Source organism: Globicephala melas, chromosome 2 (genome assembly GCF_963455315.2).
Source record: "Globicephala melas chromosome 2, mGloMel1.2, whole genome shotgun sequence".
In the NCBI taxonomy this organism is placed as follows: domain Eukaryota; kingdom Metazoa; phylum Chordata; class Mammalia; order Artiodactyla; family Delphinidae; genus Globicephala; species Globicephala melas.
The window spans coordinates 17,504,095-17,522,514 of NC_083315.2; the positions used below are offsets into that span (position 1 = coordinate 17,504,095).

An 18,420-nucleotide genomic window follows, 5' to 3' on the forward strand; every position below is an offset into this window, starting at 1 on the left:
TTTTTTGTTAGAAAAATAACAGTCTTTTCCATTATGAAAATGAAATTGCCTTGAACCTGCATAGGAAAGGATACACAAAATAATGTAATATACTAAATAAAGTAATAAGGTTAATTTCTTTCCTGCTGTCACTAAATTCATGCTAACGGTCTCTCTTCAGCTTGACATCAATTAATGATTTTCATTCCAGACTCGTTGCAGTGTTCACTACCCTTTTCTCTAATTAAAATGGATGATGCATGAGGAGGATAAAACACACAAGACTTCTGTTCTTGTAACATTTCTATTCATTAGAATTTTTGTTTTTACAATAAATGGCTTCTAGCACTAATTGCAGTAGAGTAAAATGAAAATAACTTTTTTATGACTATGAAGTATAGTTTTTCTATAGCCAGAAAAGATATAAGGCTTGAGAAGCACGACTGAAGAACAATTTCTCATGATGGAAAAATCAATGGTTACTTAAATTACTCTGCTGTATCCAAAATACTTCCACTTCCAAAGCTATGAAGCCTCAATATATGGAATGTATTGAATCATGCATTTTTTAAAAAGACTCCAAGAAGCAGAAAGTAACCTTTAATGATTTTAATATTAAAAAAACAAAACAAAACACTTTTAACATCTACAGAAGATAGAATATACTAATATTAGTTTAACATAAAAATTAAAATAAACTTCAGATTGCTACATATTAGATAAGGGTTAACTATCTTCAAAAGAGTATTTAAGAGCTTGAAATCAACTCTTTTGGGAAACATTTTACCCCCAACTTATTGCACTACCATCCAGAAGCCTCAGGCTGGGAGTAAATTTCCTGGATCTTTTCCCAACAATATTTCCTCTCTCTAAAAATCAGTATTATAGAAATTCGTCAAATAAAACCCAATTTCATGGCAGAATGAAATTTAAGCTACAAGGCAACTGGAAAAAACAGTTCGATTTAATAGCAGTCTGTGTGCAACTGAATGTTTTATTTGCCCCTCAAAATACTTCAGCAAATGGCAGATGTCAGAAATCTTCAATTTTCAGCTTACCTTGCTGGGCAAATCTACCTGCCACCTACCAAGATGTAAGCTGCCAATGTGGTGTCTATGCTGAGTTCCCCAAAGAAGGCCAATATCCCACTAAATTTGAAAACACAGTTATAATTTTAAGTAGGATTTTAATACTTGTGTAATATTGGGGCAAAAGTTGATTTGAAAAGAAAAGCCTTCCACATTCTGAATGGGGCCTTAAAAAAAATTATTGAGCAGGAGCAACTGTTTTAAAGATAGATTTGCATTCAAGGGAAGAAGGTAAGGTGTTGAAATCCACAGTGGTACCTTATAATAAAGAGGTGGGGGGCGGCGGGGGGCAGTTAAATTTCATCCCTCAAAGCTAAAATGAGATGATAGCAGTTTTATAATATAAAATGGTTAAAAGTTGAAAAAGAGATCAAAGAACAGCATTCACAGAGGCAGTACTAATCACTAATACAACCACAACTTTTCCAGAATCTAAGCAGTTACAAGAATGCGCACCCACCGCGAGCCCTGTACCTGAGCGCGGATGCAGAATTTTTCCATTTTGCTAAATTCATAAGTTCTTGGGAACTAGACCTAGACCCCAAATTACCATCTCTATGAAGTGTTCGTTATTAACTCTAGCCCCCCAACCTCTTCCCTTCCCAAAGCTCTGTGGCCACCAAATTTCACAATTGATTATATGTCTTACGTTGATTTTTTAATATTATGAGGTTTAAATCTTTTCTCCCTCTTAACAAAGGCAAGGAATCCTTGAGAGAGGAACAATTATAATAATAATAAAAGATGTATACCATCATTTTATGTACTTAATATATCGTGAACAACAAAAATTTCTCTTTTACGCTAATAAAACGCTAGAATGATATTTCACTAACCAAAACACACACACATACACTCTCTCTCTCTCTCTCATAGATACTTGCTCATTCACTCACATCATGTTGGAGCTTTCACAAGTGTCAAAGCACCTACAATTATTTCCAACTCAAAGAGAAGCTATAATGCCAAATACATCTAAGACAGGTCTCATCAAAAATAAAACTGCCTCTCCTACTCCAGTTACATACAGACTGTCAATAAAATCTGTTCCAATTTGCCCAAGTATTGGTCTATTTTAGACTTCCACAAAGTTAATAGATTCTTTAAAAATTTGTTCACTTGCACAATAAATTCTTAAAATATGTCTGATGAACTAATCTCATTGATTAGAACTGACTTTTCTGAAGGATTTAAGAGGTCAGAGAAAATATGAAGAACTCTGCTAGATGATAGAAAAATATATTTTTTCTAATAAAAGGTTAAATTTTAAAAGTCAAGCTGTGTTTGAATGACAATATGTGACCTGCATGCAAAAATTATCCAGGATATCTGGGTTCTGATGCCAGAATTTGGGGAATCTGAACACTAAGTTTCAAGCCAAAAGGAGTGAAAATTGCTTATTTTTTCAGATGCACAGGGAATGCACCTATTATTGCTATACAGTTTATTCCTTCTGTAATTTCACTAATTTTTTATTCATGCATTTTAAAGAAACTTTACTACTACATTATGATACATATTGTTTAAATGTTAATTTCTGCAAAAACTAATAAACATATATCATCTTTGAAAAGGATCTTATCAACTAAGAAAGACCACAAAAAAGTTTTTATCAAAATTTCAAGTATTTACTCAAAGCAGATATTGGGAACAGTTGGTAAAACTGAAAAGAGAAATGCCAGTGATTGGAAAACTGGAGGCAAAAATGCCACAAAGCATTCCAAAATGACACACCCAGAACCGGGAGTGCACCACTACGGACAAAGATAGTTCAACGGCCAGGTATTGAAAGCACAAGGCTTTTAAGGTGATTATCACTTTGAATAATGGAACATTTTAAGCCATAAGTCCTTAGGAGATTTATAAATAATCTTCATATTATGGAAGAATTTCATAAGAAATTCATTAACTTTTTCATGTCTCCACTAGAAGCATTCAGTCTCCTTGAAAATATTTCCAACTTACAAGGTAGATATAGATAATAATATCATCATGGGTATACCCTGCTGAGTAACAACAAAACGTAAGCCAGTTAAAGTTATAAATCTCATTTAATAGAATGAATAACATATGAGGTAAATATTATTTGAGAACTGGGGAATTTGGCCAGTTATCACAGCTAAAATTTCATCTTTCAGACCTTATTTCCTTCTTTCTGTCCTTCCTTCCCATCCATCCCGTTCATACAACCTTGGCCTTGTTCCAGAAAACATTTAACATGATTTTCTAAAACTGTATGAAAATGCAAAATAAATCAAAATGAAAATAGCTGTTAACTATTGAAAATAGATGTCAGCTTTTTAAAAGTACATGTGTGGAAATATGTATTTTATAGGAAAAAAATTAGAATGGCATAGACCAGTATGTTAACAGTGGTGTTATTACGGGCAAATTTTTGTTTTCCTGTTTTATGGGTTTTTTTTCAAATTTTCTGTAGAATTGGAATTAGAATAAATTTAGAATTAGACCTTAAAAAGATATATGTTTTAGGGCTTCCCAGGTGGCGCAGTGGTTGAGAGTCCACCTGCTGATGCAGGGGACGGGTTCGTGCCCCGGTCTGGGAAGATCCCACATGCTGCAGAGCGGCTGGGCCCATGAGCCATGGCTGCTGAGCCTGCGCGTCTGGAGCCTGTGCTCCGCAACAGGAGAGGCCACAACAGTGGGAGGGAGGCCTGCCTACAGCAAAAAACAAACAAACGAAAAAAGATATATATATATATATATATTTTTGCTGTATGCGGGCCTCTCACTGCTGTGGCCTCTCTTGTCGCGGAGCACAGGCTCTGGACGCGCAGGCTCAGTGGCCATGGCTCATGGGCCCAGCCGCTCCGCGGCATGTGGGGTCCTCCCAGACTGGGGCATGAACCCATCACCCGTGCATCGGCAGGCAGACTCTCAACCACTGCGCCACCAGGGAAGCCCCAAGATATATGTTTTAAACAGATGAGAAACATGTGGGAAAGAGAGAATTGGAAAAAAAAAAAAAAAAGATGTTTCAGGGATAAGATTCCCAAAACAGAAGCCATAAAGTAGAGGAAGGTCACAGCACTGGCTCAGAACTTGCTCACAGTTTTATGAAACAATCAACTCTGACAATCCCATTTAGAATTGTACCAAAGAGAATAAAGTCTAAATAAAAATAACTCGGAATAAATCTAACTAAGGAAGTATTAGACACTGATGCAAGAAAGTGAAGACAACAAAGACAGATGGAAAAATGTACCATGTCCATGGACTGGAAGAATCAATATTGCTAAAATGACCATACTACCCAAGGCAATCTAGATTCAATCCAATGCCTATCAACTTACCAATGGCATTTTTCACAGAACTAGAACAAATAATTCTAAAATTTGTATGGAAACACAAAAGACCTCAAACAGCCAAAAAAATCTTAAGAAAGAAGAACAAAGCTGGAAGTATCACTCTCTCTGATTTCAAATTATACTACAAAGCTATAGTAATCAAAACAGTATAGTAATGGCACAAAAGCACACACAGATCAATGGAATAGAATGGTGAGTCCAGAAATGAACCCACACTCATATGGGCAGTTAATCTACTAAAAAGGAGGCAAGAATATACAACAAGGAAAAGACAGCTTCTTCAATAAATGGTGTTGGGAAAACTAGACAGCTACATGCAAAAGGATCAAACTGGACTACTCTCTCCATCCATGCACAAAAATAAACTCAAAATGGATTGAAGACTTAAACATAAGACCTGAAACCATAAAACTCCTAGAAGAAGGCATAGGCAGAGCGCTCTTCGATATTGCTCCTAGCAATATTTTTTTGGATATGTCTCCTCAGGCAAGGGAAACAAAAGCAAAGATAAACAAAGGACTATATCAAAGTGAAAAGCTTTTACACAGCAAAGGAAACTATATCAACAAAACAAAGAGGCTGCCTACTGAATAGGAGAAGATATTTGCAAATGATATATCCAATAAGGGGTTAATATTCAAAACAAACAAAGAACTCAACATAAAAAAAAACAAAAAACAAAAAATACCTAAATAATAAATGGGCAGAAAACCTAAATAGACATTTTTCCAAAGAAAACATACAGATGGCCAACAAGTGAATGAAAAATGCTCAACATCTCTAATCATCAGGTAAATGCAAATCAAAACCACAATGAGATATCACCTCACACCTGTCAAAATAGTTATTATCAAACAAATAACAGGTGTTGGAGAAGATGTGGAGAAAAGAGAACCCTTGTACACTGTTGGTGGGAATGTAAGTAGGTGCAGCCACTGTGTAAAACAAAATAGAGGTTTCTTTTTTTTTTTTTTTTTTTTGCGGTACGTGGGCCTCTCACTGTTGTGGGCTCTCCCGTTGTGGAGCACAGGTTCCGGATGCACAGGCTCAGCAGCCATGGCTCACGGGCCCAGCCACTCCGCGGCATGTGGGATCTTACCGGACCGGGGCATGGACCCGTGTCCCCTGCATCAGCAGGTGGACTCTCAACCACTGCGCCACCAGGGAAGCCCTAAAATAGAGGTTTCTTAAAAGACAAAAAAATAGAACTACTGTATGATCCAGCAATTCCACTTCTGGGCATTTATCCCAAGAAAATGAAAACACTAATTCAGAAAGATAAATGCACCTCTCTGTTTAGCGGCATTATTTATAATTGCCAAGATATGGAAGCAAACTAAGTGTCCATCAACAGATGAATGGATAAAGAAGATGTGGTATAACAATGGAATATTACTCAGCCATAAAAAAGAATGAAATCTTGCCATTTGCAACAACATGGATGGACCTAAAGGGTATTATACTAAGTGACAGAGAAAGACAAATACCATAGGGTTTCACTTATATGTGGAATCTATAAAACAAAACAAATGAACAAACGTAACTAAACAGAAACAGTCACAAATACAGAGAACAGTGATTGTCAGAGGAGAGGACGTTGCAGGGAGGAGAGAAATAAGGAGGTGAAATTGTCAGAGGTGAGGGAGATTAAGAGGTACAAACTTTCAGTTACAAAATAAATAAGTCACAGGTATAAAATGTACCGTGTGGGGAATATAGTCAATAATTATGTAATAGAGAGCCCGCACACAGCAACGAAGACCCAACACAGCCAAAAAAAAAAAAAAAAAACAGAATGAGATCAAAGGTATCACTACTCTAGAATTATGGTAAGAATACCACACTTGGTCTTAGAGATGCTGGGTTACAATCCTAAACTGTGGATGATATTTAGCTTTATAGCCTTGATCAAGGCTTCTGATGCTCCTGATACCCCAGATTATTAAAAGTAAAAGAGGCATGGTAGCTCTTGCTATGGCAGCTTGAAATGAAATAGCTGCTACAGAGAAGCTCACTCCAAGCCTGCAAACTCTAATAATACAAGGGTGAGATGATTCTCTCATCCCCCCACGAGTTACAATGAGAAAAATTCTAATTGCTCATAAAATGGTTTTCAAGTGTCTGCTTCAAGTAACTTCTCATTTATTTCACTGGTCTTTGGGTTTCCAACATGAAATGACTCAACAATAGATAATAATCTTTCTGGAAGAGATGGAGTAAAATTTAAGTAAAAACTGTCACACAAAATATGATAGCAAAATAGGAGAAAAAAGAAATAGATGTCAGATTTGATAGGAAAACAACATAGTAAAAAACCAACAGCCTCCTCAATTCTTATTAGAAATCAAAATATTTTAAATGAGATATAAAAACTCAGAGTTTTATTTCCAGATGAGCATTTCTTTACAAGTATTATAATATACTATATACTCATAGATGAATTAGACAGAATTTTACATATTTTTTGTGATTTTAAGTGATCATTCATTGATTTATTGATCATTAGTTGATTTATTCATCTCATATGCCCTACCATCTCCTATACAAAGATCTTAACTAAAACCAATAAAATTCATTTTAATGCCTCAAATAAATATAAGGTTTTTTCTTTCAATCGTTCTTTATGTTGTATTCATCCAACCATCAGTATCTGGATTGACACAGAAAAAAACAAAAATAAAATAAATGCAATTTCTTTATATTAAAAAGAAAAGAAAGAAAGAGTAGAAAGGAACAAAAGAGCCTCCCTCTAATAAGGTTCAACCAAATAACTGAAATCTACCTTTCCTGCTCCTGCTTCATCCGTACTCTCTCCTCTTCTGATGTAAGGGAGTCCTGCATTTTTATTTTACCCGTTTTCTCAATCTTGTCATCTTTTCGATGTTTGCCAAACCTGTTGATAACAAAAAATTCTAACTTGTCAATATATACAAAACGCGTTGTCATTCTTTTGGGATAAAGACCTATGCACTCAATGAAGTGTGAGCATCCTCAAAATGAGGCCCCAATGTCTCCTGCCCAGTATTAATATTTTCAATCAGATTACTTTAATCCTTTTTAATTAGAACTTTCCAGAGAAAACCCTTTTTGGAAATGGCCTCCATACCCATTTTTCTTTAAGCAACACAAAAATAACAACAAAATTCTTGCAGTTCATTCTTATTAAACACACAATCCATAAAGGTATAGAACAGAGTGCCGAGTACATCAGGTGTGGAGGATAAAACTCGGCATCAGAGTGGGGCTTTTTTAGGACTGCAGAATGATAATCCACAATCATCTTTTTTTTTTTTGCGGTACACGGGCCTCTCACTGTTGTGGCCTCTCCCGTTGCGGAACATAGGCTCCGGACGCGCAGGCTCAGCGGCCATGGCTCACGGGCCCAGCCGCTCCGCGGCACGTGGGATCTTCCCGGACCGGGGCACGAACCCGTGTCCCCTGCATCGGCAGGAGGACCCTCAACCACTGCGCCACCAGGGAAGCCCCCACAATCATCTTTTTAATGATCTCTCCATAAACAACTATTCTTTATTTTCACAGTCAGTTTTATTGGCAACATTCCTCATAGTCTAAACACTGACAAACAAGGTCACATTTGCAAGGTTCAAAGTAGAAAGGACAATTTACACTGTGATCGTACTTTGGGCTTATTAAACTGAAAGCTTTAAGGAAGTCTCAACAAATACTGTTCCTAAATCTGATGAAAAGCTATCGCCGAATGTGGCATCTTTGACTTGGAAATCTGTATCTGATCAAAAACAAACATGAGGAACAAACACGCAATTCAAAAACAGTGCACACACATTTCCACATATGGGCCCTGAATTCGAGGCTCTCCAAAAAAACACTAACATTATTCCCTTCGGGCATCCAAAATACCTTAGAAACCTCAGACTTGGTATCCATCCTTTTTCCTGCTCTGTTACTTTTTTCTACTTTTCTCCAGACCATGTTGCCTGGAAGGCATGTGTTCCATCCCCTGAAATATAATATTCATCTGTAGTGATTTGGTCACCAGATGTTTCAAAAAAGAAATCTTTTATAGACAGTTACTCAACTAAGCATTCATAAATATATAAAGTATACCAAGCATTTTCTGAGCACAAAGTAGGAATCTGGCTTATGGTGACAATTAATCATTTTGAGAAAGAGATGAGTAAAAGAGCTGGTCCAAAGCTGATATAAAAGAGAAAAAAGTATCTCAATTACTGGTGTGGTTGGGAGCATATGTCTTCCTTTTGTGATATAAACCTGATGTCAAATACTGGTCTATGCAGGAAGTGTACATGGGAATATCTCATGGGTTCACCAAAGTAACACTACGTTGGAAATAAGTAAGGGAAAGCATTCTCAAGATGTTAAAATAGAAAAATGTTAAAGTCTCACCACCACTATTCCTTCAAAATTATGTGTATTATTAAATGGCATTGAAAACTGCCTGTAAAATTAACTTGCAAATCTACCCTTAAGTTTTAATGTTATTTAGAAATTAGAAGATCATTTCAGTGGTAAAAAAGAGGAAAAAAAAAAAAAGAAAAGAAAAACTCCCTGGGAACTTAAGCCCTGAAAATGATGATGTCTCACAGGGGAGAAACTATGTACTATGCTTTTAAAACTAATAAATTCAAAGCATTAAAAATAAAAACTTTCTCTTTCCGTTGTTTTTGTCAATATATCAATAATGCCTAAGAGTTAAGCATAATAATTGTCTTTATAGAATGAATTAATAAATGAAAGCAAACATAAACAACTGATACGTCCCAGGAGAAGCCAACATTTGACAAAAATTTATTGAGCAGCTAAGGACAGGGCTAGACAAATTCATTCGAGTGTCATCAGCACGTAGATGGTATTTAAAGCCCATGTGAATCCCATCATGAAAATTCTGCAACATTGAGGCACCTGGAAATATAAAATGTATTAAATTCTAACTTCAAGAAAAGCATCAAGTTCAAATCTTAATACATGACATTTATTTTTTTTAATTGGAGTATAATTGCTTTATAATGTTGTGTTAGTTTCTGCTATACAATGAAGTGAATCAGCTATATGTGACATTTTACTTATAATACAGATTCCTAAAGGTATATCATTTAATCATTTAGTTTTTCAGTTCCTAAATATCCTTCAAACAATACAACGTTGCCATATTGACCTATTTTTTGTGTGTTGCTGGTTCACATTCTAGATTACATACATTCAACCCTGTACCATATTTGAGAAACACTACCATGATACAAGATATATCATCTATCTTTACAAAAAGGTACAGTTTAATCTTCCAAGAAGAATCTGCCCTTTGAGTTAATAATGTGGGGAAAAATTGACATGGTTGACTTTCCCATGTTTTAAAGCAGTTTCGATATTTTCAACCCAAAACCTAACACTGAATTTAATCAGCTATTGTTAAAATCTTTTTTTAAATGGTCTTTGTCCTATTTTGTGAAGAAAGTTTCAGTTTTCTATCTCAGTCTACCAACTTGCAGTTTTTTATCTCAAATACACTGCTTAAAAAGATTTTAAAGAAAAGAAAAAAAAAGAAAAAGAAAAGAAAAAAAACAAAAGATTAAAAAGAAAAAAAAAACAAACCTATGAATCCCAACTCATATTTAGGAAGTGAATTTTTTTCTCATTGTATTTGACGCCAAAATATTAGTTTTCTCGGCTGCCTCATAATCACCAGAATATACTATTTTATTATTTGTAAATTTATTATCAAACTGTTATATTTTCCTTTTAAAAACTACAGCTTCAAGATTAATGTATGAAAACCTGAACAAACCATAGATAAAATGTTTATAGGTTAGCATTTGGACATTTCCCTTAACGCCTGCTTTAGTTAATAAATTATGTGATTTCTTTAAGGCATTCTATAAAAGCATAGCACATTACTTGTTAACTGGGGTAAAAATGGACCCCTCAGCTATAACTTTCTGACAGAATGAAATAAAGACTGTAAATGAAAAAAATATACCAACCATTCTAGAGTATAAAAAGAAAAAGGAATTAGCTATATCCTCATCACTCTAATTGCCAATCTATTCTAGTGTTCATCTTAATTTATAGTTGCTTAATTCTTTCTGAAAGGGGGACAGGGGAGGTCATTGAAAAATTTCAGCTACACATGGGCTCACAAAGTCAATTTCACAGCTGAAATCAGTAATCAACCTATGAAGACAATCATTTAATAGCAAGATGCTTAGAAACTTGGAGGACATCAATTACACTTATTTTATTATCTTTTAAATGCCACAGATGAATTTCAAATGGGTCATTTTCCAAGGAACAGCATAGCTGAAAAAACATTGTGCTAATAGTATGTCCAGGAAGCAAACCCATTCCCAGCAAAGAACCAGTTTCATCAGCTGCCTTCTGACCACCCCATACACATGTTCGAAGAGAAATGTCTGCCACCTCTAGAAGGACTTCTTGGTCAAATCTTAGGATGTATTAATACAGTAGAATGGCCTTTCTTTTTTTTTTTTTTTTTTTTTTAAATAGAGACAAAAAGAAAAATAGAGTGCTTGAGAAAAAATTGAAAGGGAAAAATTTCTCTACAGGTACTGCCCCATGGAGACAGAAGGGACAATGAAAAAAGTGCCAATAAGCCACTGAAGACTCCTTTCACAGAAGGATACAGTGGATGAGCCCGTCTTATCAGAGTGAAATTGATTGCAAATTTGCTTAAACATATGGCTTTCTTCATAAAGGATACAGCGATGTTTCCATTCAGCTAATCTCCAAGTAATGTGCCAAATGGGTTCTACCATGACGTGCTACAAATGAGATCACTGCCGTCTGCCAGGTCAGCCATACATATTATTATTATTGCAAAGAGTGATGGGCAAGAGGTGCACTTGAATGCGGGAAGGAAAAAACAAACAAACCAACAGTCACAATGGATTGCAACAAAATTCTGCTGGTTTTATACAGAAAGAGCCATCATGAAAAATTAACTGATAAGAGTTTTGTGCTTTTCAACCATCGTTTTGGTTTTTAGCAAATTAACGTCATTCTCTCTGTGGTATAAATAACAGAACTATTTTTACTATATTTTCCACTGCTACTAAAATTAGAGATCTTTAGGAAAGATTAGGCTGAATGATAACACACAGCATCCTGCTATAAATAAAATAAAAATAAAATTGGTTTTGTAATGAAAGGGCTTTTCCTAATATCATATTTGAAAACACAATAGAGGAAAAAAGAAAGTCTAAAAAATCTGCTGCCATATTTAAAAATAGATGAACAGACTATCTAGAATCAATTATCTTGTAAGTTTTGAGAAATAATTTTTAAAATAAGATTTTCTTCCAAAATAACTCACTGAAATGTCACCTAGAAGTCTGGTATTTCTCACTGCTAATTACAGAGGTCTTCATGTCTAAGGAGGGCTTTGCTATAAGACTTGTACTACTATTTACCCTAAGAAACGTATAGGTTAAGTGATACTGCTTGGCTGGGGAGAGAAGTGAAAATGGCACAAATCCAAATTCAGTGTCAGCTACCAGAAGTCTTGCGTCCTCCCCCCACACCCAACAACTCCCACACTGGTATGGTCAACACAGTCTTCTAACTCCATCCCCTGCCCTATGTTTTCCCCTAATTTCTACATATGTGCACCATCACGTGATTTAATCATCCCTTTCTCCAGGAACTCGCTGTCTCTTTCTGGAACCTTCCAGTTTCTGGTGGACACATGTGTTGGTACAGCCATTGTGCTACCCTGTCTTTGACCACTGCCTGCTATACTAATGGGCCAGGGCCCTAAAGATCCTTGAGAGATGCCAGCTGCCCAGTGGGCCGAGTTCAAGAACCTGTAGAGCAAAACCGAAGACCATGTCCTGTGCCATTCCTGCATCCCCATCAGCAACCTGTATGCCTCAGGACACACGTTCACTCAAACCAAAGCAAAATCACCAGCTTTTAACCTCATTCCTCTGTAGTCCTTTGAGTGATACTTTTCCTAAATGGTTTTGGATCCAAGTTTCTCTACAAACTCTTTATCAGTTAAATCTTGTATAATCTTACCCTACATTCCTAGTGCCAGCGGTGACTCCCCTTAATTCATCACCCCGGTGATGAACTTAGGAACTGATTTTTGCCTTAAAGCCCTAAAAGGTAGCTGCTCTACATTTTAGCTGAAGAAAATAAACATCTAGCCACATGTCTCTGCAGGTTGTTCTAGTGCACTCCTGTCCAAGTGCACTGAGGCTCCACATGCACAGATGTCTGAAGATGGAAGCCTAGAGATGAGTCACCTTATCCAATGTCTTCACTTGACAGACAAGGAAATTGAGGCCCAAGAGGTCTGCACGCAGAGCTGTGCAAAGTCACCTTGCGAGTCAGGAACAGAGCTCAGTTCACCTCAGTGAGTTTAAGAGACCTTGATGGGGGCTTCCCAGGTGGCGCAGTGGGTGAGAATCTGCCTGCCAGTGCAGGGGACACGGGTTCGAGCCCTGGTCCGGGAAGATCCCACATGCCGCAGAGCAATGAAGCCTGTGCGCCACAACTACTGAGTCTGTGCTCTAGAGCCCGTGAGCCACAACTACTGAGCCCACGTGCCACAAATATTGAAGCCCGCGCCTAGAGCCCGTGCTCCACAACAAGAGAACCCACCACAATGAGAAGCCTGCACACCGCAACGAAGAGTAGCCGCTGTTTGTGGCAACAAAGACCCAATGCAGCCAAAAATAAATAAATAAATTTACTAAAAAGAAAAAAAAAAAAGAGACCTTGGTGGGTCTGAACTTCGACACTCCTAGAGAAAATGAAATTCCCAGACCTATGAAGTTCACTCCTAAGTGAGACATAGAACTGAGCACCTGTTGAAGGCTCTTTTGCTCACTTAACAACACTTAACTAGAATTTATTGAATTCTTCTTTATGTATACTTGATCTCATTGATTCCAATAACCGGCATATGAGGTACGTGTTCTTCAGGGGAAACCTCAGGAAGCACAGGGCGATTTAGTGATTTAACAGGTCATCTAGCAAGTAAGCAGCAAAACCGGAATTCTGGCCCAAGACTCTTCTTATTACCACACCCAGCCACCTCTAAATCGGCCAGTCACGCTATGCTTTTATACTGAGAGCATCTGGTTAAAACACCCTGGGTGAAATCAATGAGATAAATCTTGTATTGCTGTGCAGCAAGGAGGTCCAAGGGACACTGTTGCTGCATGAACTTTTCTGTGAAGGCCAGGAGTTCAGACGCAAGGTCAAGAACGGATTCTAATCATTGGAAAGGATCACACAAACTGCCACGTACTCGTTTTCAGGACGTTGCCAGTATTTCTAAGTGCAGCGACGCTCCAGAAGTCAACGCTGTCTGCGTAACGTATGCAAATCACGCCAGGCGACAGCAGAAGCGTGTCAAACCGCCCAAACCCAGTCAGAGGGTAAGACAGCAAGTCCCTGCGTGCATTTCTCTTGTACGATGATGAGCTCGTGGTTTCTGGCCCTACCTTTTGTGTGTGTGTGTGCGCCTCGGCCTCCATTTGATAAATGAGGGGAAAGGGGTCTTTTCTAATGTGTCCTTCCCATACAGGATCTTCCATATTTCAGTGACATTTAAAGAAATTGCTACCATGATTGTGTACCGATTTGCTCAGCAGTGGCTTGTGGCAATGCTGGATCAATCAGGCAAAAGAGGGCTGATTAGGAAAGGCAGAAGGCTCCCATTTAGGCAAAAAACATCTTGGTAATCAACCATGATGAGAAGCAGCCTCGGAAAGGGTGCATGACAACTTGATAGTGCTTTTGTCAAATGGGATGCAGTTTTAAGTCAGCACAGTGTAGCAGGGGTTCTCTTTAAAAGGAAATCTGCAGACTTGAGAATCATTATTTGATTGTGTACGGTTTTCATCAGTGCTAGTCTGATTAGATTTAATAAACTAAATTTGTGTTGCTTGGCATCCAGGAAAAAAATAAGTGACTTTTTTTTTTAATAAAGAAAATATAGCTTCTCCTTAACCAAGCTAGAACAGCCTTCAGACACGTGATGTTCCCTTAATGGACAACATATCCTTCTCAGGACCCCCATTAAATGCCCTTAGAAGTGCATTCTTCCCCTGCGTCGTGGCCTGTGTTATCGAATCAAGGATGCCCAGATATGCCTAGTAACCCGACACTGCAGGAGTCCAGGACGGATACGGACAAGGAAATAGTAAAGCAATTAAGAAACTGAACCCAGCACATTATCAATTTTGACTTTATGAGAATCATCATAAACTCCAAAGATCTTAAAAACCAAACCAAACACACACACACACACACACACACACACACACACACACCAAAAAGCACGGGATCCAGATATAAAGGCTTAAGGAAAAAAAAATAACAAGCAAGCACAGTAATCCTTCAAAACACAAGATGAACACATAAATAACTCTGAAATAATATTTATAATCTATACTTAGAGCCATTCAAGTCAAATGACAGAAGATGGGTGAAAGTATATGTTAATTATATTAAAGCTTCCCTGACATCAGCTAGTCCATGGACCACACTACATACTTTCTGTAGTAAATAAATTCCTCTTTGTAAAAAGGGGTCAATCAGCAATGACTGTTCCATACAGGATTTTTATAAGGCTTGATATACCTCATTTTTTTTCAAAACATACCCACACAGGTAATCAAACTACGCTAACTCAGAACACCAAACACGCAAAGGCAAATAATATGCTAAGTAATTGTTTTTGTTTCCCCCCAGCTACTACATTGACTTTATAATAAATAATATATGTATTATTACATATAAGATTAAAATGTATATACACACACACACACACACACACACAATTAAATATAGTAAAAACAAGACACAAGTCTGATTTTTCTAAATGCTTAATTTGGCATTGAAATCAGCCACGTCCACTTTAAACGATTTTGAGAGAGTCTGTCCCACAACTACTTCTCTGGATCCTTTCTTTACCACTATACTCCTAATTCTTGCACTGTTCATTTTAATGCATTATTGTTTCATAATACAATACTACAAATTGCAAATTACATTTGGCTCAAGGAGTGATTATGAAAAATACTATCACTGCTGCCTTTGCTAGAATAACTCTGATAATAATGAGAGATTGATTGAGCTCTAAGCAGCCTGAGTGATGAGAAGGGTCAATTGGAACATTTGTATTAAGCTTCTTTTGTTAAACCCAATACTTTGCCACGTTAGAGGCAAATAATCACACCCTATATCTGGTTACCATGGTTTTCCTTTTCCTAAAGCATCAGAACAATTTAATACGTGGTACTGCCCCAAAGGCAGTTCCTATAAGAAATGTTAATGAGACCTAAGTCAAAAAACACATCTATGTAAAAGGGCACTTGAAAGAAGAAAAAGTAAAAGATAGAATGATACTCTACAAAATACCTTTTTTTTTTCTATTAGGACAAAGTCAGGAGTATTTAGTAACAAAGATAATTCTAATAATTTCTGTTACCATCTGCCTATCTGATGCTCAAACTGGCATCCAGGTTATAAATGCTGAGAAAGTAACGCAAACACACGCACAGCTTAAGGGTATCTTTTTTGACTCAGAAATACTCACCCTCAGTTAAATATGTATTGTGCTTCAAAGTCTATGTTTTGACTATTGATACGAGATACCTAATTACAGGTACAGCTAAAACACCCTCCAGTATATTCTTATCCTTATGTTTACAGAGCAAATGAAAGTGGTAAAGACAGATAGATAATGTGGTCATTGGCGTTTGGGGGAGGGGAGGAAGGAAACAACTCCGGGAAACTATGAAAGATTAAAACTTCCCCAAAGATCTCATTATCTGTAAAGTTAAGGTGTCAGTCAGCATTTTTTTCTGTCGATGATAGGAAACAATTTCTGATGATTCACATTTCTGAGAATACTCTCTGCAGAGTAAATTAGGAGTTAGAGCTTTTCATTTTTTATCTTTCAGTTGATTTGCATATTCAGATTTAAAATTAAGGAGCTGACCCTTTCTTTTAAGGCCCAACAGGGCTGTGCAGGCAAATTACCAAGTGCTGGAGGCCACACCTAATTCTTAGACCAAGAAAAACGAGCAATCCCGCCCCGGGTCTGCGGCTCCTCACCTCAGCGCCCACACCCACCGTCTACCTGACTCACATCACCCTCTTAAAGAACAAATCACCTAAGTTCGCAGACTTGGTTAAAATCGGTGTTCTTACAGTGCACCTGGGTCCTGGCAAGTCTAATACATACAGAAGGTGACCGTGTGACACCAAAATCTGGCAATGGCTCTTTTCTTTATTCTTCTGTGCTGGGGCTTCACGCCACCAGGACGCACAGCACTGAGTATTGTTTATGACTCAGAACCCAGCTGGTAACTGCGATCCACAGTCTTGGGATGGGTTCAGGGATCGAATGACAGGGGCTCAGGAGGAAGAGACAGGTTTAGGGTCTCCCCTCCAATCAGCACGCCCCTCCTGGGAAGGGGACATGAAATCTGACAGATGGCCAACCACCACATTTTCCCTTATTTGTCTAAAGAGTTCAACAAGCATTCCAATACAGAACTTGTAGATCTGTGCACTGGCCTGGAATTCCTCTCATCCCAACTCACTTCCACCTCCTAAGAACTGTCACGTCTGCTCTGCCTGTTGTGTGGTCTGAGGCTCCATGACTCTCTGGCAAACACAAGGCGTAAGTGGGGCTCTGTCAGAACACGCATGTTTGTCCAACAAACCCTCCTGGAACCGGAGCCAACACTACTCACAGTCGGTTTAAATCCCCACATCTCCCCAGTTACAGCAGCTGTTACAGGATATCATTATGTTGCTTTTCCTGGGCTGAAGTTCGACCTGTCTGGTCTAAACTAGTATAATCATGGTATATTAGTAAACCTCATTTCACTGAGGGCAATACACACACACACACACACACACACACACACACACATACACGTATACACACATATTTCTGGAGAGAAATAAACTATACATCTCTTTTTTAGCAAAGGCACTCAGAATATTTATCTAGGAACTAACACAGGAATAATTAATCTAAGGGGAGAAAAGCCCATGAGGAAAGAACTTAAACAACAGGAGCTGACAGATATGCAGCCCCTTAAAATTTCAAAAAGCTTTTTTAATACACAGTCTTTCATTTCGTTCTTCAAACGAAATGTGAAGCAAGTGGAGATCAGGAAACTGAGGCTGATGGGTTAAATGCCAGAGATGGTAGAGCTGGGCTGGGAAAAGAAGGCTTCAAACGCTAAACCCCAAGTTCTTTCCACTACAGAATACGCTTCTCCCTCTTAGACTGACCTTAACCCCTTCGAATGCCCCCTTAGGTTCTTCATGTTCATTTATATGTTAAAAGTAAAGCAAAATCTTTATTGCACTGAAATCACGTTCAAAATAAACTGTAAGAAAGGTCACCACGTAAGCTTCTTAAATGGCGTAACATCAACTAGACTGTAAAACACTCGAAAGTGGTCGATGTAATTTTAACTCTTAAGCAGGGGTCCTCCACACAGAATGATGGCTGAGACGTATTGCCGATAGATGGACCAGAGACAATCGGACACAAAACACCAAAGCATCCAGGGAAACTTATCTGAAGGTCAACAACTCAATTGCATCTTGGACGGCAGTTGAGCTTGGGCAGGGTTCCTTGACCTTGGCATTGTCAAGATTTCAGGCCAGATAATCCTATGTGTGTGGGGTGAGGGGGTCCTTGTGCATCGTAGGTTGTTAAGTAGCATCTCTGGCCTCCAGCCACCACATGCCAGCACACCCCCTCCCCATTTGTGACAACCATATAAGTCACCAGACATGGCCAAAGTCCCCTGTGGGGCAAATTCCTGGGGTTTGAGAACTACTGGGCTAGGGTTTAAGACAAACAACTAAGTTCAGTGTGATAGCCTTATTATTTACAAAGAAGAAGAGGAGTCAAAGGATAGTAGAAGGTGATTGGTCTTAACCAATCATTTATTTCAGGACTACTTCCTCCACACTAACGAAGGAAAGCTCCTTCTACAGAGAGGGTTAAGGTTGAATGCTGATGATCA

At 37.9% G+C, this 18,420-nt stretch overlaps 1 protein-coding gene across 21 annotated transcripts in view; it reads right to left on the reverse strand.

Annotated features, from left to right (window-relative positions):
- The window catches only part of PARD3 (par-3 family cell polarity regulator), a 639,757-nt gene that overhangs the window by 173,613 nt on the left and 447,724 nt on the right, over window positions 1–18,420 (reverse strand). For 18 of the 21 annotated variants that reach the window (XM_060293163.2, XM_060293165.2, XM_030837075.3 and 15 more), the window contains one exon: window positions 7,176–7,286. The exons of the other annotated variants lie outside the window; for them this stretch is intronic. In XM_060293163.2, the coding sequence (XP_060149146.1) occupies window positions 7,176–7,286 (111 nt within the window). The remainder of the gene's footprint in view (window positions 1–7,175; window positions 7,287–18,420) is intronic. 21 annotated transcript variants of the gene reach the window in all.